Below are 23254 nucleotides of genomic sequence, written 5' to 3'. Positions count from 1 at the left end.
ATGCATTCCTAAATTCAACAGAAACACGACTGACTGGTTACAAGGCTCAATGCTGCACAAAACAGTGCGTAAAAGCTATCACTTTTTATTATTTATTAATTGTCACATTTAATTTACATTGTTTAATTGTTTAACATTTTTTGACCCTTTGTCTTAAATTTATAGGGCATTCCTTTTTGTGGAAATTTTGCTACAAGCCCTCATTAATTTCCGACCCTGTTATGCAGTTACGGAGGCTTTCAGGAAAAGATTTCACTGTTGTATTACATGGCAAACTTTGTTTTTTTGTTTTTTTTACTTTTATTAACTTTAAATTAAATTTGAACTTTTTTTTTTTTTTTTTTTTTTTTTTTTTTTAATCTTTTGGCTTTTAATGGGCAGAACAGTTAGACAGAGCTTAGCTTTTTTTTAACCCAGAGTTTTAAGAATTATGTTTACTCTTTTTTTCAGACCATGCATTCTCATCATGGATTCCCTTAAGTTGTCTGTTCATGAACGTATCTTCAAACTCTTGCGAGAGTAAGTGTTTGCAAACGTAATCAGTGGTGTGCGGTAGTGTTGTAAAATGAGGAGGCAGTTTTTTATGTTTATGTACATGTATATAATTCAGAATTCATGTCCCTGTTACACTTAATGTTTACACTAAGTGCATCAAGCTATAAATTCTATTTACTATTTACACCTAGCAGGATTTTGTTTATACTACTTATTGCAAATAGTGGCATTTATCTGCACCTCAGTATTGTAGTACATTACAAAACAGTATGCAATAACAACATATTGAGTGTAAAATATAATTTCAATTCAAATTAATAAACAGATGCCACCTTATTGAGACAATAAATCCCTCCCTACTCTACCCCTAACCCTACCCGATACTTTTATGTTCAACTTTTCGATTATTTTCCTCATTATTATTGAAAATACATACCTTTCCAACATGTTATTTTGAGTTAGTGTAAATAGCCTCTGCCAACAAGGCGGGCTGTTTGCACTTGTAAATCCTCCGCTGTAGCTTTGCCTATGGGAGTCGTTGTTGGACAGTATTGTTATAAAAACAAGTGACTTTTAGTCTTTTAATGTCATATTTAGTCTTATTTGCATTGTTTTTTGTAATATCGATTATTTTTTCATCCAGGAGAGGAGACACTGCTTCCCTTGAAAACGCCCCTATATATGTATGTGTGTATATATGAATGTGTATAATGAAATTTCTTCACATGACTTGATTTATTCTAATGGTGTTTTTTAGATACCTTCAGGTGGAGTGGGTGACAAAAAGAGGTTTTTGTCGTGACTTTAGTGTTGAGCGCATGATAGGTGTCCACTGCAGAGTCCCCCTACAGGACAACAGCAGTGACTGTGGCCTTTACCTGCTACAATATGCAGAAAGTTTTTTACAGGTACACTTACACCCATTCTTTATTCTAAAATTTTTAAAAACACATTTCAAATCTGTGTAAGAGTCTATTTTGACAGCAATGCTATTTGTATATTTTTCAGGATCCTGTGGTACACTTTGACTTGCCATTGAGATTGGAGCGCTGGTTTCCACGGCAACAGGTGCGACGTAAACGGGAGGAGATTCGAGACCTCATCCTACACCTGTACAGATTTCAGCAAGGCTCTCTGGGACATGAAGCTCTACAAGATAGGACAGATTATGGAAATGTCATTCAGTGATGTGAAGCTTTTAGGTTCACATGATTATTTTACGCTAGATATATTTATATTTTAGCTGTTTTTGAACTTTTATATTAATTTTATGCTTTTGTAATACATTGTTGGAAACACTTTAGAAGGAAATAAATGTCCATAAAATGATGCTAAATTGTTTTGCTCTTTTAATCTCAGATTTCTCTGTATGTCTGTGTTTTTATTGAGGTAAGTAGCACAAAGTGTTTCTTCAAAGGGTTCACATGGAAAAGAAAAAAATATTGATCCTGAGATCCTGATCCATAAGAAGACCCTGTTAAAATATACATTTGTACTGTTTATGCTTTCTCAACAGTGGCTTTGGTTGTGATGAATGAATGTGGGAGGAACCTGCATGGAGCACATGATTGGATAGGCAGTTGGGGTGCGGCATGAGTCCGTGTTCTGATTGGCTAATTCATTAGTAGTGGTCAAGTAGAGCAACAAAAGGCCAGGTGCGTGCAGGGATAGTGTAGGTTTAACACTAATCAGACAGCGAGAGATTAGACTGATTTACAGACCACCCACCTTCTTCCAATAATCCCAGCATTCCAGTCTGTGTACAGTGTTTGTCTCTGTTTGTTTGCTTGCTTAAAAAAGAGTCTTAATCTTTCAGTGTGTGTACCATGGAGGTCTGTAATACCTGGTGGAAGCTGAATGTTAGCTTTTTCCTGTCTTTGATACAGACCATAGGATGGACATTTTTTGGAACAACATGCTTTTATACACTCTTAAAAATAAAGGTGCTTAGAAAGGTTCTTCACAGCGATGCCATAGAAGAACGTTTTTTGGTTCCACAAAGAACCATTCAGTCAAAGGTTCTTTAAAGAACCATCTCTTTCTTTCTTTCTTTTTTATAATCTGAAGAACCCTCTTTCGCCACAAAGAACCTTTTGTGAAACAGAAAGGTTCTTCAGATGTTAAAGGTTCTTTATGGAACCATTTAGATAAAAAAGGTTCTTCTATGGCATCGTGAAATACCTTTATTTTTAAGAGTCTACTATTACTATTTGTGCCATTTCCAGTGTGATGAATGATTTGGAAATATCAAGTATTGAACGGTTTTAGTCAACACAGTCTGTTTATTTGATCAGACTAACAAAGTTAAAGATATGTTTAACACAATGAAAAGTGCACTGTATACATGCTACAGAAAGAGTAGCAGTAAAACAAGAAGAAAGTAATGTAAAAGAATGCTACACTGTAAAAATAAAAAATCTGGAAAGAATGGATAATGTCCTGGCAGAAAATTACCAGTGTATTTTCTGTTACATTTATGAACATTCCCTTCAATCCTCAAACACAGCACAATAAAAAAAAAACAGGTAAAACACCTGTGAAAAATCAATAGGGCAAATCCCTTCATATTCAAACAGTACACTGGGCTGTATTTTTACAAACCTTTATTCTTTACTGTACCTTTCTAAGGACACAGGCATTAAGTCACCTGTACAGTAATTGTATTGTGGCAGTTAAATCAGTGTGTGAGCGCAGGGGGTACAAAATCCTGTCTTAGTATTAGCCATGCAAGTCACGCATGTCCACATCTAAAACAAAATCTTATTTAGAATTAATTATTTCTAAAAATGGCCCTGAATCTGGGAAATCACACCTGTGTCTGTGACATGCCCTGTCTTTAGAGGACAGGGTTTTGGAAGCCTCATGTTTGCAGATCTAATTATTGGCTACCAAGATGTGAATCTGTATTGGAAATACACGTGTGGTCACTTTGCTCTAATAAACATTGCCACTATAGGGAAATAACGAGAAGAATAACAACGTGCAGTAAACGCTGTTTGCACTACAAACCAGTGTGTTCATAATTAAGATAACACAGGAGAGTGGGGTAAGATGAGCAATTTTTTACTTATGTGGTCCTCAAGATAAGTGAAAATGAGGCAGAAGTACAATTAAAGTATCTAAAGTAATTTCAGGATGTTTCCTCTTCTTATATTACCAAAATGCATCTATGGCAAAGGGTTTTAAAAATATGGCTTCTTATATAAAAAGTGTTAGGGGTAAGATACGCCATGTGGGTGAAAACTGACCATCTGACTGCATCTGATTCAAACCCATGTAAAATTTTAAAGATAAGCTCTTTTAAAAACTCAAATATCAAATGACAAAGTCTTTTCTTAAAGCTAACTTAAAACCAATCAAATGAATTTAATTTTTTTTTAATCTTATTGTTTGGATTTCTGAAACAATGTGTTGAACACCAAAGGTTTAAGCTTCCAAAAACAGTCTAAACAAAGAGTTGAGTAAAATTAAATAAAAAAATGAATTAGAGTGAAGACATAAATGTCACTGAAACTAAGAAACATTTTAAAAGATTCTTGGCATGGTACCTTTTCTGCAATGTCATTAGAGACTACAGGTGGAAAGATAGATTTGATTATAATGTGATGAAGAGCATCTTCTGGTTCTCAGAAAAGAATTTGGTGCACTTGTACACCAATAAACTACAAATAAACTAAACCAGTTGTGTAGTATCACATTAAGAAACCACTTTATACTTCATAGATTTAACTTAACTTCAGTGCCTTATGGTGAGGTAAGTTAAAGTGCTGGCTCACTTTGCCCCATAGCTGGCATTTTGGAAAAAAACTAGCTAGCTTACCAATTCAGGCAAATATTTAGCTAAATGACTTGGTTTTATATTTTGCTAAATCACTGATATGCATCATAAATATTTTTAGACCTAGATAAATTTGTTGTAGAGTTTTTAGAGTAAATGTGTGCCTTCCACCACTCCCATGTGTTTCTGCTTTTCATAGTCTGGCAGAAATTATGTGTGATTCCCAAAATACATGGTCACATGACAGTAAACGTATACAGTTGCCAAGATACAGGGGGTGGGTCAACTTACCCCACTAAACAAAAACAAACACTCTCCTTTGATCCATGAATGTTTCTGTAATAGCAAATCAACACACGCTGTCCTGAATAATTAGGCGAAACATCTTCTCATAGGATAAGAGCACGCAGCCTCATGAATAATTATGAGACACCGACGCGTCATCGATGTACTATAGTCCGTTGCCACGTCACAAACTCTGACGTCAGCACAATGTAGATTTTAAACCCGGAAGACGAAAATAGTGCAAAAAAGCTCATAATTAACCAGTTTTCTCCAACAATTAAAATCAACAGATGCTAACATTGTCATCTATGATGTGCAACACAAACACCTCTGCTAAAATCTCAGAAAAAGTAGTCTGGGGTTTCATGAACCTTTAAGTGTTCCTAACTAGAAAGTCGCCTTTAGTGTTTAGTTAGCAAAATAGCTAACATGACTATACTTTGAAGTGTAGTGTATACTTTAAAGTGTTTATAATTTACCTTATAGTATAACTATTCATTCATTGTTATGTTCCACTTTATATTTTCTACTTTTTTTTTTTTTTTTTTTTTGACTTTATAATGTGTAATCAAAATGTCTTAACTCTGTATTCTGGTAAAAAGGCTTCTTTCTGGTGACGTATACCAGACTTGTGCAATCATTTAGTCCACTTAAACCCTGCCTCTTTCTTACATTCAACTGCCAGCTTGCATTCAGCCTCTATCCAATCAAAAACAAATGGACTGTCTATTTTGATAACCCTTTTTCTGGGTGTATGTCACATATATGGAAGAAAAGATTTGTCACTATTTCCTTTTCATTGCAATTTTAAGTAGTTGCTACTTTTGGTCATGTAGTTTACTTCTCATCAAAATTGCAATATATTTATTTTGGCTTATTTGTTTCAACACTGTTCTCACTCTTAATGAAGCATCTTGATTCCAGTTAATTTACAGTTGTTGTAGACTTTAAGGGTCAAAGCATTAATACGTGTCCTTAACCTGACAGGTGGTCAAGTGTTCAGTTGAGCAGCGATTACGTAAGCACCAAGTGAGTATGCCTTCATTGAGTACCTTATATTGGGTTCAGATTATTTTGGTTTATGGATATCTGGCAAATCACCTTTTCCTCATTTTCTCCTTCACTCCTCGTTCCCTGCACATTTATATTTGGTTTGCACTCTTGGTTAACTCCAGTTCTTCCAGTTACTTCTTCATTAGCTGCTCTACAGGATTACTAAACAAGATTAGAAGAAAAAAAAGGAAAATCCCTTCCATCTGCCTACCTGCCAGAGGATTGCTACAGTTATACACCTGCGTTCATCTTTGACAATCTGGATAGCACTTTGTAACAACAATATATACTATCAGAACTATCAGTGTAACAGGTATGCACAGGTGTGGGAAGATTTGGTCACATCGTCCGAAGTGAAGCGGCGACTATTGCACAACAGCTTAATTTTTTTAAGCCACAGGAAGTCATTATGTGGAAGCTCATATGGACCTGCATCCTGTGTTGTTTAAGCTGTATTTTTGCAATAGTCCAGCTGGATATTACCAATGGTATGTGTTTTTGTGTATATACATATATATGTTGCAGTGTGATGAGAGGATGATGGTTGTCACCAAGTAATTCGTTTGTGTTTCCTTTTCAGGGGAAGAAGACCAGATTCCCATGCTTGGAAAACCAGATAAACGCTCACAAAGATTGTTTCAAAGATTTGTGGAAAGGCCTGGAGACCATGGACTCTTGCGAAGACATAAACGAAATGTTTTTCTGTCCAGTGGAGTACGCCTCTGCAGTCAAGAAACAGTGCAGCAAGCCGTCACTAACCACCTCAAATACTACAAGCTCAGAGGTGAGACACGAAAGTATTAATAGTAATAATAAAGAAAAAATAGTATTGTCATGCATTAATTTAATATATATGAGACCCTGGACCACAAAACCAGTCTTAAGTAGCATAGGTATATTTGTAGCAATAGCCAAAAATACATTGTGTGGGTACAAAATTATTGATTTTTCTTTTATGCCAAAAATCATTAGGATAGTAAGTAAAGATCATGTTCCGTGAAGTAATTTGTAAATGTCCTACCATAAATATATCAAAACTTAATTTTTAGTTAGTAATTTGCATCGCTAAGAACTTAATTTGGACAATTTAGGGCGATTTTCTCAATATTTTGATTTTTTTTTTTTGCACCCTCAGATTCCAGATTTTCAAATAGTTGCATCTCTGCCAAATATTGTCCTGTTCTAACAAAACCATACATTAATGGAAAGCTTATTTATGATGTAGAAATCTCAGTTTAAAAAAAAATGACCCTTATGACTGGTTTTGTGGTCCAGGGTCACATATTTATATAGAATTTCAGTGTCAATGAACTGAAAGTAGCTTTTGTACCTGCTGCTCTCTTTTTGGAACATTCAAAAATGTTAGTGTTTTTTAGAGATATAATTAAAGATTAAATAGTTAAAGATATCAAGAATCAACAATTAAGTGGACACGGGTGAATTGTAATCATTTGTACTACTGTGGTTTGAATTAATTTTTACATACTGTTAGTATTTTGTAATATCCCTTTTACTAAGAAAGACAGACTCTTAATGACATTATTCTACAAGGATTTATATCATTTTTGGTTGGAAAATTTCAGCATAGACATAAGCTAACATCAGCTCTGGAATTGTTGATTTATCTCATGCTATTTTTGCCTCAAGCTATAATTTATAAAGTTTAAATGCCTGAGCTCAACCAGATCATATTTCTAAAAGTCTGATACCCTTTTATAGACATTCTACCTTATATTACAACAAGACATGTTTATTTTTAACAGTTACAGATCTCAAAAGATACCGCATAATAGAAATGACCCAAGTGCCCAAAGCCAAGTAGTGAATCTGGACTTGTAGCTAATGAAATACAGGCTGGAAAAGTGACAGCTAGAAGGAATGAGACAAGGCTCACTGCTGTAAACTGGCCAAGAAATAACTAGTGCCTCAACATGGAAATGGGTGAAGAAGAATTTTAGGATTTTATTAATAGGTAAGAGCAAGGTGGCAGAAAGTTATACGATATATATATATATATATATATATATATGAAGAGTTCAGATGCAAAACCAGCTAAAAGCCATCTCGCTCAAAAATGAGATACTGATACTGAGTGAATGCTTCTGACACATAGTTTACATTTATCAAATACTTTTACTTCAAACTCGATAAATTCCAGCTACAGCCCAATCAGAAGTACCAGTACTTACATAGAAACCTATACAAAGTAGTCAGCAAGAAATGCTAATTTTAAAGAAATACCTCAGATGAATTTAGAGGCTTTTGCATCTGAACTCTTCCTATATGTATATAGCTAGACATATTAAAAAGTATGGCAAATCATGAAGTTCTTGCATATTCTCTTCTTGTGCTGACCCATGGTTAACCCTGTGGTTAAAATAATCATCACCATTCGCACATTATAAAAAGGCTACATTATTGTCAGAGACCGTAACCCAGAACTCAGACCAGATCTTGACCCAAGTAACAAGATTTGAATCAAAGCATATTTATGTTAACACCATATCATCAAGAATCCACAAAGGTTTCCAATAAATATTAATCAACTAGTGCAAACTGTTCTGTACAGCTGACAGCTGAGTATGTAACAATGAGATCTCATTAGCGTTTGGCAGTCACATCCACTCTGCGGTTTCGGGTTAGTGTTGAAAGTCCTCAAGACGATATTTCACAGTTCACATGTGATTTCTCCCTTAACAAATTAGAAGGCAGTATGGCGGGGTTAAAAGTCAGCTAACACATTGGAATGGGGCCAATAAGGTCAGAGCTTTCATATCCATGACTCAGAGCGAGGGTGTGAGCGATCTTGTCCGAGCGCATCATTGAGACACTAATTGCAAAAGTTTGGGATTGCACCACAATGTCATCTGGACTGATAATTGCTGTCTCTGTCAAGAAAATGCACCCATATGTGCAAATAACTCCAATTTCAACATTCTTGCAAATAAAATAGAAATAGTCTTACCAGGTTACTTGGGCTAAATGCAGGCAGTGATGTATCGGATGGTAATTCCATGGTGCTCAGATATATGCTGTGATACTGATTAATTACCATTTTCACTTTGAAGACTGTCACAGTATTAATAAGGTGTGTGTCTAAAAACATGGTAATTCCATTGTTATTACTTTGAGTAATTTGTTTCAACATCTGACTGCTGGATTATGCTAAATGTTAGGCTATATGTTTGCTTGTGCATTTTAACATCATGAGCCGTATATTTGTTGTGGGAATTTCAAACCTCCTGGCTGTAGAGCCAAGTTTCTAAGTGTCCAATCCTCACTTAAGTGGTCGATCCTGTGAAATCCTCTCCTGTCAAGACCTAGACCAGAGTAGGGTCGAGTCAGAGTTATGGCTGAGAGCATAAGAGGGTCGAGTCAGAGACAAGACCAATGCCGGAATAGGGTTGAGTTAAATTTTTCAAAAATATCTATAAATCATAACCCCTTTTTCAAATCAAGTAATTATCTGATTCTTGTCTGTGATGTCACACAAACCAAGGCCACTCCCATGATTGTTGATTGGCACAGCCGTCTTACCTTAGACCCACCCTGAGTGAGCTGTAACAGTCCAACCAACATTGTTTCGACGCCGGAGAAGGGACGTAGACAAGAATGTCTCCTAAGCAATTGAGGTGTTTTGTAGAGGTGTTTTGTTGTTGGATGTACTAATGAACATAGGGTCGTAATTTACTCTTGACATCTGAGGAAGAGAGGGGTGGGGTGAGCAGAGCTCATTAGCATTTAAAGGGACATGTACCAAAATGGTTTTACACTACCATTGAGAAATTTTAAAGTATGTTATAGACTTTTCATTAAGACCCTAAAGAATCATATCAACTTGTGAAAAAAACAGGCATCTGATGACCCCTTTAAGTTCACATTTACATCCAACTAAAAAAACACCTGCATTGCTTACGAGACGTTGTCAACTGGCTGAGGGCTGAAATATGCTAATACAGGACCGTCCATCAGCGGTTGTGGGGGCTTGGGCAATATGATGCCATATTGCTCAAAAAAATCAAAACGGCTTGATAATTGAGATTTTTAGAAAAAAAAAAAAAAAGAAGTCAATGGATTTTTATCATTGTAGATTGGTTGTGTCCACACACTAAGACATATTTACATGCAAACAGCATGTAAAAGTGAACTTTGCATCCAATGTCCCCTGTAAGATTCCGTTTAGAAGAGGGTTGAATCTGAGTCGAGATTGAGAATATAAAATCAAATTAGACTCAGTGCTGACTTTGGAAGAGACTCAGAGTCCAAGTGAAGGCTGAGACCAGAAAAGGATTTAGTCAGTGTCAAAACCCACAACAGTCTGGTCTTGTCATGGACTCAGGAGCATGTGGACTCTTGTCTTGACTCAGATTCAAACACTAGTAGCTAAGCTGTAACTTTTGAGATGAAAGACGCATTAATTTATTCAAACAAGAACCTTACTCTGTTACTCACGCAATAAAAAGTGATGTATTGATTGTATTACTTACTGTTCTGATTGTGTTTTGTTGCACTAATACAATGTTATTGTTTTTGTTTTTCCATCAGTGTGTCAGGAAATTGTGTGGGAGTCTTTCAAAATCTTCTTGGATCGTCTGCCTAATCAGGAAGAATATAAGAGCTGGATGAACCGGTGCCAGACGGAAAGTGTCTCCATACAGGAGATTGGTGCTACCTTTAGCCAATCAGAAGAACACTTAGCACTTATCCACAGAGTATGTAGCATAAGACCTGTATCATTAACATGGTACTAATTATCGCTAGCTGATACTTTTGGTATGAATAGAGTATTATGGATGACTGGTCCTTGTGCTGAGAATGTCTGACTTCTGTCTTTTGAATCTTTATGGTCCATCTCAGAGACTTGCGCAGACAAGACTGAAAAGGTGCAATAACATTTTAAAAACTTGTTTTCACCTTTAACCCATCCTTTTATACCTTCCCCCAACTATTTATATATTGTAATAGATGAGTTCTCTTTCTCCTCACCTTTCGTCTTCCTCTTTCTTCTCAGTAAGACACCTACATACTCAGTATGCAGGTATACACCCTTTGTACCTGTTCTTTATTTTTCCATTAAATCGAATATGCGTTAGAGAATTTGTGTGTGGTTGAATAGTTAACTCTTACATTTAAAGGTCTTTGTGTTATTTATTTCTGACTGGCTCTTTTCTTTTTCCCTTTTTTTTTTTTTTTTTTTTCAAAATATAGTCCTGAAGAGTCTTCCCAAGAGCATGTACCACCAGGTCTGTCTTTTATGATTGTTGTTACTAACAGTTTCTTATATGAAACTTGCCTGCATCATATTTGATATTTTGCTTTTCAGAATCAGAATTTGTTTTTGTAATAAAACTTCTAAAATCAATAGAAAAAATCATATATTTAGAACTTTTTTTTTTTGCATTGAGCCATGATTTGCACATACACTGACCAAAATAATAAATGCAACACTTGTGGTTTTGCCCCCATTTTTCATGAGCTGAACTCATGAAGGCCTGTTTCTCTCAAATATTGTTCACAAATCTGTCTAAATCTGTGTTAGTGAGCACTTCACCTTTGCCGAGATAATCCATCCACCTCACAGGTGTGGCATATCAAGATGCTGATTAGACAGCATGATTATTGCACAGGTGTGCCTTAGGCTGGCTACAATAAAAGGCCACTCTAAAATGTGCAGTTTTACTGTATTGGGGGGTCTGAAAACCAGTCAGTATCTGGTGTGACCACCATTTGCCTCACCCAGTGCAACACATTTCCTTCGCATAGAGTTGATCAGGTTGTTGATTGTGGCCTGTGGAATGTTGGTCCACTCCTCTTCAATGGCTGTGCGAAGTTGCTGGATATTGGCAGGAACTGGAACTGGAACATGTTGTCGTATACGCCGATCAGGAGCATCCCAAACATGCTCAATGGGTGACATGTCCGAGGAGTATGCTGGCCATGCAAGAACTGGGATGTTTTCAGCTTCCAGGAATTGTGTACAGATCCTTGCAACATGGGGCCGTGCATTATCATGCTGCAATATGAGGTGATGGTCAAGGATGAATGGCACAACAATGGGCCTCAGGATCTCGTCACGGTATCTCTGTGCATTCAAAATGCCATCAATAAAATGCTTCTGTGTTCGTTGTCCAAAACATACGCCTGCCCATACCATAACCCCACTGCCACCATGGGCCACTCGATCCACAATGTTGACATCAGCAAATCGCTCACCCACACAATGCCATACACGCTGTCTGCCATCTGCCCTGTACAGTGAAAACCTGGATTCATCCATGAAGAAACTGCAGTCAGGTCAAAACCCCGATGAGGATGACAAGCATGCAGATGAGCTTCCCTGAGATGTTTCTGACAGTTTGTGCAGAAATTCTTTGGTTATGCAAACAGATTGTTGCAGCAGCTGTCCGGGTGTCTGGTCTCAGACGATCTTGGAGGTGAAGATGCTGGATGTGGAGGTCCTGGGCTGGTGTGGTTACACGTGGTCTGCGGTTGTGAGGCCGGTTGGATGTACTGCCAAATTCTCTGAAACGCCTTTGGAGACGGCTCCCTTAAAACTTCCGACATCTGTGGCTTTGTGCTGTGCGATAAAACTGCACATTTTAGAGTGACCTTTTTTTTGTAGCCAGCCTAAGGCACACCTGTGCAATAATCATGCTGTCTAATCAGCATCTTGATATGCCATTCCTGTGAGGTGGATGGATTATCTCTGCAAAGAAGAAGTGCTCACTAACACAGATTTAGACAGATTTGTGTTGCGTTTATAATTTTGGTCAGTGTAATATTGTATTAATTCATGTTGTATTCATGCAAATACATTTTCTGTGAGAGCTATTGACAAAAAAGTGTGCAATTCTGATTCAAATGTTGTAATTGCAAATGGCAGGAAATAAACTTAGATCTTATAACATTTGCCTGCACCCCCAGAGACAAATAATTATCTTCAAAACCTGATAGGTGATGAGCTTCCTGCAGAAACCACTGTGGTGGTGACCACAGTGGTTCCACATGAAGTTATCTCAGAGAGTGTAAAGGAAGTTACTGCAGAATCACCATCTGCTGTCATGACAGTGAAGATGGATACTGAGGTAGGTGTTTGAGAGGCTGTGACATATTGTGCTTACTAATATATAAAGAACTTCTTTAAAAATATACACATAACTGAATTATGAATGTTTTTTGAAAGTTTATGTGTTGTCTGTGGTAGATCACTAATGAGATTGAGCAGGAAGCAGCTGCTTTGCCTTCACGTCCTCTGATTGAGCAGAGGGTGGAGCTGGCTATGTTATTGACTGGAGAACCATGGAGTGAAGAACTGTTGAACTCCACCAGTAGTGAGCATGGCAGACTCACTCAGAAGATCACAAAGAAGGTACAACACAAACACATACTATATTTTTACTGTGTGTAATGTTTTTTTCTGTTTCAGTCTTTTAAGTTACTATGTGCAACTTGCCTATGTGTGCCATTCCCTCCAGATTTCAGCTGCTTTGGAAAAACTGACAGAATTCAAGAGTGTATCAGTGGTGGACATCAGGTATAGTGTATATTCGAGTTAGGTATAGTTGCTATACAGTGGCTCCAAAAAGTATTTAGACACAAAATTTGCAAAAAAAAAAAAAAAAAAAGTATGAATATCATTGCATTTGATTTCAACATACAAGACCCTGTAGTATTTTTACGATTACAGATAAAAAAAGTTCAAATTAACAGAAAGAATTGTTTAATTTAAATGATAAAACAATAGATGCACTACAGTATATAAAATGCAAAAGTATTCCTGCTTGACAAATTGGAACATGCAATAGTTAATGAATGATTAGACAATATGCAGCATTAGCCTATGCCTGCTAAAAATATGAACTTTATCTTTCCTGTAGGCCACAGATGGATCCCTCAAGGTAAATTAGACTTGATTGTGTACATGAATGCAGGTTAGTGAGTGAGAAAATGTGTTTGTTGCAGTTTTTCATTGATTTAGAATAAACAAATAAGAATCATGTTTATAGTCATGCAATTACAATGGTAGTATATAGCCAAGACATTATTCAGACTTAAACACCTTAAAATATACAGTGTTTTAAAAAAATAAACTTAACCGTTAACATAAACATTACAACTGATCATGTGAGACTATTGTTATCGAGTAAAGTGATAACTTTTTTGTGCAAAGTTAATTGTAAGTGCAGTTGTTGTTTTCTCTCTGCAGTGGTGATAAGGCAGTATTGGTGGAATATGTTGTGTCCCTCCAGACCAGCAGTGAAGAGATCAGCAGTGAGACACTGGACTTCATTAATCTTCAATCCAACATGGTAGAGGGCACCTTTAGTTACTCAGAGGGGCCCACTGTTCAGTACACCATTATTGACCTCCACCCCGACATCACTGAGACTTTGCATGGTACTGCTCTGTCTGTTTGTAGCTAGTAGTCTTTTACTATATATCTCAGCACTTTGTAATGGTGTAATGTTCTCTTGTCAGGGGAAACCTCTCCAGAGGAAACCCATTCTGCAGACGAATCTCTAGACCCTGACCACAAGGTGATTTACATTTCTGTCAAGGTGTCAGTGAAGTCACCAACTACAGTATATCAACTAGATATTTACATACAGTTGATGTCAAAAGATTAAATGCACCTTCCAGAATCTGCAAAATGTTAATTATTTTACCAAAATAATAGTTCAATTTAGAAAAATTACCCCGTTCAAAAGTTTACATAAGCTTGATTCTTAATACTGTGTTGTTACCTGAATGATCCACAGCTGTGTTTTTTTGTTTAGTGATAGTTGTTCATGAGACCCTTGTTTGTCCCGAACAGTTAAAGGCTAACTTTCATCAGCATAACAAATGTGACCACCTGCTTGCACAGGGAGACTATTTTCAGGCGCTGCGTATCATTATGCCTGCTGCACCCATGGTACGACAGTAAAGTTCCTTGATTATTACGCCGGAATGAGAGTATAGTTCCTAGTCATATCGACCTAGAAAATTGCAACTTTTCATTTCCGTCGGTCTTAGTACACAATGTAACTACAGAAGAGTAAAGTTTTAAATAGGAAAAATATTGAAAATTCATTTTTGGGCGAGATGCTAACGGTCTAATCTCATTCAATGATCTATGCCAAGCAATGCTAAAAGTGCTAATGCCAGACCCGGAGATCGGCTGAATGGATTTGAAAACGGTAAAACTCAACTGTTTAACTCTAGGGGACTTGGAAAATGAGCCTTTTTTAAAAAAAAAAGTGGTGTTCCTTTAACTGTTCAGGACAAACAAAGGACTCATGAACAACTATCACTAAACAACAACCAAAAAATAAAACACAGGTGTAGATCATTCAGGTAACAACACAGTATTAAAAAATCAAGCATATGTAAACTTTTAAATGTGTAATTTTCATGATGTCATCTATTATTTTCTCCTGTGGTCTATATATAAATGTTTTTTTGTGAAATATCTTATTAGAAGCATAGTTCCTTGTTAGTAAGACATATGGGCTCAATAAGTTATGCTCTTTTGCTAACATGCAGTACAATCTATATCTTTCACTCGATCTAATTATAAATGCATTTTAATCTAAGTATTTTTAAGCTTCCTCTGTAAGCACAGTTTTTGAATAGTGCCCATGCGCATAAATGCCTATGGGAACCCCGGAGTATGATGTAAGAGGGAACCCACGATGAATCAAACATCAGATAAAGCGAAACCCTAACTCTAAGAATGGAATAGCAAGAATGGTAAAATTGATGACTACCACTAGCAAGCACTAACAATAATTTTGAAAATAGTCTGAGAATCAGCTGTTTTAATTTGTATATTGTCTAGGATGATATTTTAGCAGTTGAAGAACCATCTGAGCTGCCTGGAGAGGTGGTTAAGGAGGACTTCACTGTTGGTGACCTTTTGGATTCTACAATGTCAGAAGAGGAAGGTATGAGAAAGCAGAATGTTAGATTATTTTTTTAGATTTTAGATGACGGCACAATAGCCCTTATTGACTGTCCCAGTAGTTTCTTACAAGATATGAACCAGTATTCACATGTAAAATGATTTACAGCAGGGTTGTACAATCCTGCTTCTGGAGGGTCAGTGTCCTGCAGAGTTTTGTTTCAACATTGCAATACACTGGAGTTTTTCTAAATCCTGCCGGACAGCGACCCTCCAGGAGCAGGATTGGACACTACTCATTTACACCAACGTGATGGTTAAAGACTCGAGTCAAGATACATGTTTATTCCTACTTTCAGACCTTCAAGACAAGGACTTGGTGTCACAGTTTCCTCCCAGCCAGACTCTTTCTGTGGAAGGTGAAGCTGTAGGTCCCATTATTGACTCCAAGCAAGACAGCGATTTGACATTGGATGATTTTAATCCCGCCTCTGGATCTGGTGAAGATGGCGATTGGGTAACTGTCCTTGCTGGAGCTCAAGAGCCAGTTGGAGAGACAGAAGATGACGAAGACATTTTAATTGATGTAGACACGCCACAGATAGAGGACTATGAATTTTCCACAATTACAACAGTTGTTGAAGAGGACCAGATCTTGCCTGAGGAAACTCCTGAACTGATTACTGCTAAAGCTGAAGGAGATGGAAACCTACCAGCTGGTAGTGATATCCCCACAATGCCGCCAGTCAAAGTGGCTGAGGCAGAATCTACCCTTAAACCTGAGGAAGACCTCATGCACTCTGCAGAAGAAGAAGGGGTGGAGGAAGACAACAAGGAAGAAACTGTTTTAACAGAAAAGAATGAGGAAACCGAAGTTGGTAGTGATGTCCCCACAATGCCGCCAGTCAAAGTGGCTGAGGCAGAATTTACCCTAAAACCTGAGGAAGACGTCATGCACCCTGCAGAAGAAGAAAGGGTGGAGGAAGACAACAAGGAAGAAACTATTTTAACAGAAAAGGATGAGGAAACCGAAGTTGGTAGCGATGTCCCCACAATGCCACCAGTCAAAGTGGCTGAGGCAGAATTTACCCTAAAACCTGAGGAGGACCTCATGCACCCTGCAGAAGAAGAAAGGGTGGAGGAAGACAACAAGGAAGAAACTGTTTTAACAGAAAAGGATGAGGAAACCAAAGTTGGTAGCGATGTCCCCACAATGCCACCAGTCAAAGTGGCTGAGGCAGAATTTACCCTAAAACCTGAGGAGGACCTCATGCACCCTGCAGAAGAAGAAAGGGTGGAGGAAGACAACAAGGAAGAAACTGTTTTAACAGAAAAGGATGAGGAAACCAAAGTTGGTAGCGATGTCCCCACAATGCCACCAGTCAAAGTGGCTGAGGCAGAATTTACCCTAAAACCTGAGGAGGACCTCATGCACCCTGCAGAAGAAGAAAGAGTGGAGGACGACAACAAGGAAGAAACTGTTTTAACAGAAAAGGATAAGGAAACCAAAGTTGGTAGCGATGTCCCCACAATGCCGCCAGTCAAAGTGGCCGAGGCAGAATTTACCCTAAAACCTGAGGAAGACCTCGTGCACCCTGCAGAAGAAGAAAGAGTGGAGGAAGACAACAAGGAAGAAACTATTTTGACAGAAAAGGATGAGGAAACCGAAGTTTCTGTGATCACAATAGAGGAATCAGAGGAGGTTGAAGAAGAGGAACAGGAAGAATCTGTTGACAGTACCACAGTGGCACAGGAGAATGATTTTGTACTGATGGATGTTTCGACAATACAGTTTTCAGAGGACGTTCTAACAGAGGATGAGATCCTATTAGTCACCATTGAACCAGCAAGCCCAGTTTACCCAACACCTCTTTCACCTGAGAAAGAACCACCCTTCTCCCTCATCACCATAATGACCCCAACAGAGGTGGAGTTAGTCCATACCTTAAATTCAGATGTCATGACTACATCGCTAGATGTGATACATTACAAAGAAGAAGAGGGTAGTGGCATCTCTGGTGTCATCCAGGGCGATGGCGTTTCCGGCATAGCTTTGCCAGCTAACCCTGGGCGGTCTTTGATAGTGTTTTTCAGTCTTCGTGTAACTAATATGATATTCTCTGAGGATCTGTTCAATAAGAGCTCTGCAGAGTACAAAGCCTTGGAGCAACAGTTCCTTGAACTGGTAGTGTACCTCCTCTAAAATACATTTGTTCTTATTGTTTTTCTTCTTCCTTATCCTACCATCATTTGTTGTTCCTCTTCAACCACATATTCTGTCAAACCTCCACTCATGAGTCTAAATCAGGAGTGTCCAATCCTGTTCCTGGAGGGCCACTTTCCAGCAGAGTTTAGCTCAAGCCACAACTAAACACCTGAACTAGCAAATCAAGGTCTTCAGGATTGCTAGAACCTACAAGCAGGTGTGTTGGAGCTAACCTCTGCTGGAAGGTAACTCTCCAGCAACAGGAATGGACATCTCTGATCCAGAATGAATTATTCACTAATTCAGGAGCTCTCAACTCTGGCCCTCAGATCCACTTTCCTGCAGAGTTTAGCTCCAGCCTTGATCAAACTGGAGAGTGGACCTTGAAGGTTGGAGTTGACAACCCCTACAATAATTTAGATTATATGCCAGTGGTTCCCAACCCTGGTCATGGAGTACTCCCCGCTCTATCCACAAGTTTCTGGAGGGCGCTACCTTAAAAAAGAACGTGGGTACAACTTCTGGTGAGGCGGTGGGCATAGTATACCAGTGGTATTTTGTGTGCTAATAAGCGAAGAGGCTAAGTGTTTTTTGGACCATTGTTTACTTTGTAAAGTTGCACACCTTTATGAAAGATATCATTATGGTTCTTAAGGACAACATATGCTGTTCGAATTTGTGTTCCCACATTGTTAGCAAGTTTTGATCGCTAAATCTTGAATGACTCTCAACTAGTGAAATGACATTTGAACGAGACATCAAAGCTTGTGTTAAAGGGCATGCCAAATGAAGCCTCGATTCGAGGCTTGTTAACGTAGAAATCCCTTTCGTAGAAGCCTCACTTTCTGTCCAGTCATGTACGTGGTTCACTTTGCGTGTCGTAATGTTTGCCCCCAGATCTTACTTTGCGAGTACATTTTCATCTTATTTAAAAATTACATTTTTAAACACCCAGTCATACAAGTATTATAAAGAATACAAATTATTTCAGGAAAATTAAATATTTGCCATATGCAGTTAACATATGTGTACACTATTCTTCTATTACATCGTATTGATATTCGTACTGTCATTTAATGGCACTGTTTAATGAGTAAATTAATTCAGAAATTAAGTCAACAAATTCAACAAGCAAACACACACACACACACACGGTTAGGCTTTTATTTGTGCATATAACATGAGTCGATCTATGGAAATTGTGGTGAATGCTTCTTCCGACGGAGCTTCACAGGCTTTTGGCTGCTTTATTTTTTACTAACCACCAGATTGCACTGTTTTCAACACTCTCAAAGCTTTGAATCTTTTCCCGAAACAGTCAGAGGAAAGTCTCTGTGTTTCACGAGGCTTTATTTGCCGTCATTCCTGTCAACTGTTGAATGAATGAGTGTCACGTCCTGCTTGTTTACTTTGAACCAGAAGACGCTCCCACTTTTGACGCAAGGCCTCATGGGGCGTAGGAAACTTGTGGATACATTTTGTATGTTTCCCTAAACAAACTCACCTAAATTTATGCATCAGCTCATTAGTAAAGACTCTGAAATGACCTGAAATGAGTGTGTCAGACATTACAAATGTTAGGGGTACTCCAGGACCAAGGTTGGGAACCACTTTTATATAGCAAGGTTCTTCAACTCCAGTCCTATTGGGCCAGATACACCCAATCAAGCTTATCAAGGTGTCCAGAATTGCTTGCAAATTGTAGATGGGTGATTAGATTGGGATTGTTGCTATAATCTACAGGGCATTGGCCCTTCAGTACTGGAGTTGAAGAGTTCCATCATATACCATTTATGCCTTTGAGTTTATGAACTCACTATTGGGATTATATGTCCATCAGCTGGTGCCATATCTGCAATCAAACCTCAGTCACTTTGAGAACCTGGAGATCTTGAACTTCAGGAATGGAAGTATAGTGGTGAACAGCCGCATGAAGTTTGGCAAGCCTGTTCCTCATGGAGTCATTACAGCTGTTTACCTCATTCTAGAGGATTTCTGCAACACTGCTTACCAGACCATGAACCTCGCCATTGACAAATATTCACTGGATGTCGAATCAGGTAAGACAAGATCAGAAAACCTTAGTCACTTTGGTCCTGTATATTATGTATTTAGGTAGCTCATCACATGCCACCTTAATGCACCCATAATCTATGTGGGTATGTGTATTTTTGTTTTAGGGGAACAGGCAGACCCGTGCAAGTTTCAGGCATGTAATGAGTTTGCTGAATGTACAGTGAACCAGTGGTCAGGTGAAGCCGAATGTGTATGTAATGCGGGTTACTTTAGTGTGGACGGACTACCCTGCCAAAGCATCTGTGACCTTCAACATGACTTCTGCTTGAATGATGGGAAATGTGATGTCATTCCAGGCCAAGGAGCCATTTGCAGGTTTATTTATTTGATTATATGATACGCAAGAAATTTTGAATTCAAATGTGTACATCTGAGATGGAGAACAGCATTCTCATACATATTTAAGTAGCTGCTAGACTGGCATTGTCTTAAAGGATAGTTCTCCCAAAAATTATAAATCTGTCATTAATTACTCACCGTCATGTCGTTCCAAACCCAGAAGATCTTAGTTCATCTTAAATTAATTCTTAAATTCACAAATTAAGAATTTTTTTATCAAACCCAAGAGCTTTCTGACCTTGCAATGCAACTGACACGTTCAAGGCCCAGAAAGATAGTAAACACATCATTAAAATAGTCTATGTGGCATCATCAGTGGTTCAGCTGTAATGTTAAGAAGCTACAAGAATACTTTTTGTGCATAACATTATGGTTGCTGACTACATATGGTCAGAAAGCTCTCAGATTTAATAAAAAAAAATATCTTAGTTTGAGTTCAGAAGATGAACGAAGGTCTTACGGGTTTGGTACGACATTAGGGTGAATAATTAATGACAGAATTTTCATTTTTGGGTGAACTATCCCTTTAAGGTTTTTAAGTTTGTTTGTATGTTTATCTGCTCTGTAGATGCCGTGTTGGGGAAAACTGGTGGTACAGAGGAGAACATTGTGAAGAATATGTTTCTGAGCCACTCGTAGTTGGCATCGCTATAGCATCCGTTGCCGGGTTCCTTCTGGTGGCGTCAGGAGTAATCTTCTTCCTAGCAAGAACTCTAAGAGACCAATATGACAAGGATGAAATGGAGGACCCAGTACGGTAAGACACATACTGTATCACGGTCAATCCGATAAATCACAGCTTCAGCCTAACATGCATACTTTCACTTTCTAATACGGACTTTGTCTTATGCAAGGGAACATCAGTTCATGAAAGCTTTACCTCAGAAGTCCGAGCCTTCAGAGCCGATCACCTCACACAAACACTTGCTTAGAGTTTGACCTTAAGTAAAGTAAAGCAGCGTTGAGCTTCTGAAAAGGTGCTATATAATTAAAACCTATTAAAAAATAAGAATTAAAATCAAGTATTTAAAGATAAAACTAAGGTGTAAATTTGACATTACACACCAAACAGGGTCAAATCTATTAAATGATTACAGTATATACAAATATTTTGCCCCAGTAGCTTTTGGCATACATGCAATAGATTATAAGAACTATCACTTATAAATGAGTCAGTTACATATACATTGAATGCTCTTTTTTTACTTAAATCTCTTTAATTACTGCATGTGCAGCACCTAGAAAGAAGGTTACATCTCCAGTAATTCTATAATGAGATTTGCATTAATTCATCAACACGGCTGATCTTTGTTCCCTTGACCCTCTTTAAGTCATGGCTTCTTAACCACCTGGATTTAATAATGGCTGTTTTGACCTTTTCTGTGTGTGTATACATGTTTGAATGCAGGAGAGAGGACAGTCCACCATTTCTAGACAGGGCCACTAAGTATAACCCCATGTTCGAGAGCGATTTAACTACAGGTTACAGTCATTACTACCAGCGGTACCCCGAGCCCCCAGTCCACAGCAGCGCCAGTGCCGAGACATCCACAGAGTTCAGCAGCGAAGAGATACGCCATATTTATGAGAACAGCGAACTCACCAAGGAGGTACTGGTCTGTGTGTGCAAAAATGATTGCAGTAATATGTTTGCCATAAATTTGCCATAAACTTTGTATTCAACGTAAGGTTAGCAAGTGAATTTTTTTGTGGAAAATGAAAGCAAGTGTATGATACCATGTCTCATTTCTTTTTCTGTTCATTCCATAGGATATTCAAGATCGGATCCGCATCCTTGAACTCTACACAAGAGATCGTCAGTTTGCAGATTTTTTGAAGCAGCATCAAATGTGAGTGTTTTTTTTTTTTCAAAGCCTTATTAATAACCTGTAGCTTTGCCTTTGTTCACACCTCATGTCATTTTATTTTTATTTTATCAGAGCAATGGATAATCAAAGAGAAAGTTCCTCGAATAGCCAATAGCTTTCCAGTGTGGAAAATAGCTTTCCAAGAGTGCAAAACATTGAAGGTTAGTAAACAATGTTATGAGAACAGTATGTTAGAGTGTACAGTATGTTTTGTGTCTACAGTGTAAACATCAGTGAATTTTTAGGGATTTTAGATATTTATTTATTTTTTAAATTATTTTAAATACAGTGTTTGTATTGGTTTGCATCATGTGTTCCTCTTCCAGAAACTTGCGTTGTCTTTTGGGAAATGGCATCTTTGGGCTTCCAGAGCAATTTCTCGTCAACCTTTCTGAGACTTTGCCATCACAAATTAAATTGCTACCTATGGATACTTCTTAAAATAAGATTCAAGAATGAAAAGGCTATTTTGATCCTTTTGTTACAAGTGTTTTTTTTTCTGTCAAAAAACAGGATCTTGGTCACAGACATTATCTTTGTCATTGATTGAAATGTTTTGTTAGTGCCTTCTAATCTTATAGCTGTGGCCCGTTTCTCAGACAGACTCTGGTGTTCTAGATTGTCAGAGATTTCAAGCTGTTGTGTATTAAGACAAATCAGGCTGCTAATTTTAATTATTGGATGCATTCGGGCAGCTATTTTCTATGTAGGTAATAGTTATACAAGCACAGCTGTACATACTTGAAGATTGATCAAAATCAAAAACACACATTTCAAATAAGTAGAAAAATCTAACAGCAGCGGTATCACAGATCTGCTTCATAAGCTCAAATCACAGGAAAAAAATGATGCCTCTATCAAAAAGGTGATTGGCTCTTTTAACTGAAAGTAGGGATTTCCCTTCCTTACAGGTCAGGTACTGTATTGAATGTTGCAATCTCTCTTGTTTAAGGTTTTTTTTTTTTTTTTAGTGAGTGCATGACACATCCTTGCAATAATGATTGTCGCAATAATGAACATTTATATGTATTTTTTTTACATTATTTAACATTTTTAATTGTATAAGTTAAAGAGCTAATTCACCTACAGTAAAAATGAAAATACCGTCATCATATATTTATGTCATTACTTAAGTGAATGAATGATTTGGCAGAATTTCATATTTGTGTGAACGATGCCTTTGAGTTTTTGTGAGAATTAAATAAAACTTTGTTATAATGGAAACTTGAATTCACAAGTTTTATTAAAGGTGCTGAGGAATCGACCGTATG

General features: G+C 37.7%; 2 protein-coding genes across 7 annotated transcripts in view; both read left to right on the top strand.

Annotated features, from left to right (window-relative positions):
• Nucleotides 1–1825, top strand: part of senp7 (SUMO specific peptidase 7) — a 14657-nt gene extending 12832 nt beyond the window's left edge. For 2 of the 4 annotated variants that reach the window (XM_051119180.1, XM_051119182.1), the window contains 3 exons: nucleotides 451–519; nucleotides 1253–1403; nucleotides 1504–1825. In XM_051119180.1, the coding sequence (XP_050975137.1) occupies nucleotides 451–519; nucleotides 1253–1403; nucleotides 1504–1683 (400 nt within the window). In that variant the 3' untranslated portion in view covers nucleotides 1684–1825. Of the gene's footprint in view, nucleotides 1–450; nucleotides 520–1138; nucleotides 1404–1503 lie in introns of those variants that run through there. The other 2 variants (XR_007828418.1, XM_051119181.1) reach the window with 2 other exon arrangements.
• impg2a (interphotoreceptor matrix proteoglycan 2a) lies at nucleotides 1799–23254 on the top strand. 3 transcript variants are annotated; one of them, XM_051119177.1, is made up of 24 exons: nucleotides 1799–1884; nucleotides 2012–2150; nucleotides 5546–5587; nucleotides 5734–6099; nucleotides 6192–6395; nucleotides 10157–10323; nucleotides 10469–10494; nucleotides 10623–10649; nucleotides 10820–10854; nucleotides 12566–12696; nucleotides 12816–12980; nucleotides 13087–13145; nucleotides 13489–13509; nucleotides 13818–14008; nucleotides 14090–14148; nucleotides 15432–15537; nucleotides 15854–17679; nucleotides 19541–19760; nucleotides 19881–20091; nucleotides 20684–20872; nucleotides 21524–21725; nucleotides 21886–21965; nucleotides 22056–22144; nucleotides 22310–23254. In XM_051119177.1, exons 4-23 carry the CDS (start codon nucleotides 6021–6023, stop codon nucleotides 22096–22098), a joined length of 4041 nt encoding a protein of 1346 aa, XP_050975134.1. In that variant the 5' UTR covers nucleotides 1799–1884; nucleotides 2012–2150; nucleotides 5546–5587; nucleotides 5734–6020; the 3' UTR covers nucleotides 22099–22144; nucleotides 22310–23254. The 3 variants fall into 3 exon arrangements, with proteins under 3 accessions (XP_050975134.1, XP_050975133.1, XP_050975136.1); XM_051119176.1 differs by lacking the exon at nucleotides 1799–1884 and having other exon boundaries at nucleotides 1977–2150; XM_051119179.1 differs by lacking the exons at nucleotides 1799–1884; nucleotides 10623–10649 and having other exon boundaries at nucleotides 1977–2150.

The sequence above is a fragment of the Labeo rohita genome, chromosome 9 (genome assembly GCF_022985175.1).
Source record: "Labeo rohita strain BAU-BD-2019 chromosome 9, IGBB_LRoh.1.0, whole genome shotgun sequence".
Classification (NCBI taxonomy): Eukaryota; Metazoa; Chordata; class Actinopteri; order Cypriniformes; family Cyprinidae; genus Labeo; species Labeo rohita.
This window is presented reverse-complemented; position numbering and strand designations above follow the sequence as displayed.

Excerpts from the sequence above, each read along its gene's own strand:
- impg2a (XM_051119177.1), top strand. The coding sequence starts at position 6,021 with ATGTGGAAGCTCATATGGACCTGCATCCTGTGTTGTTTAAGCTGTATT. Across the intron at positions 10,495-10,622 it reads GCGCAGACAAGACTGAAAAG|TAAGACACCTACATACTCAG; the intron begins GTGCAATAACAT and ends CTTTCTTCTCAG. Across the intron at positions 10,650-10,819 it reads CCTACATACTCAGTATGCAG|TCCTGAAGAGTCTTCCCAAG; the intron begins GTATACACCCTT and ends TTCAAAATATAG.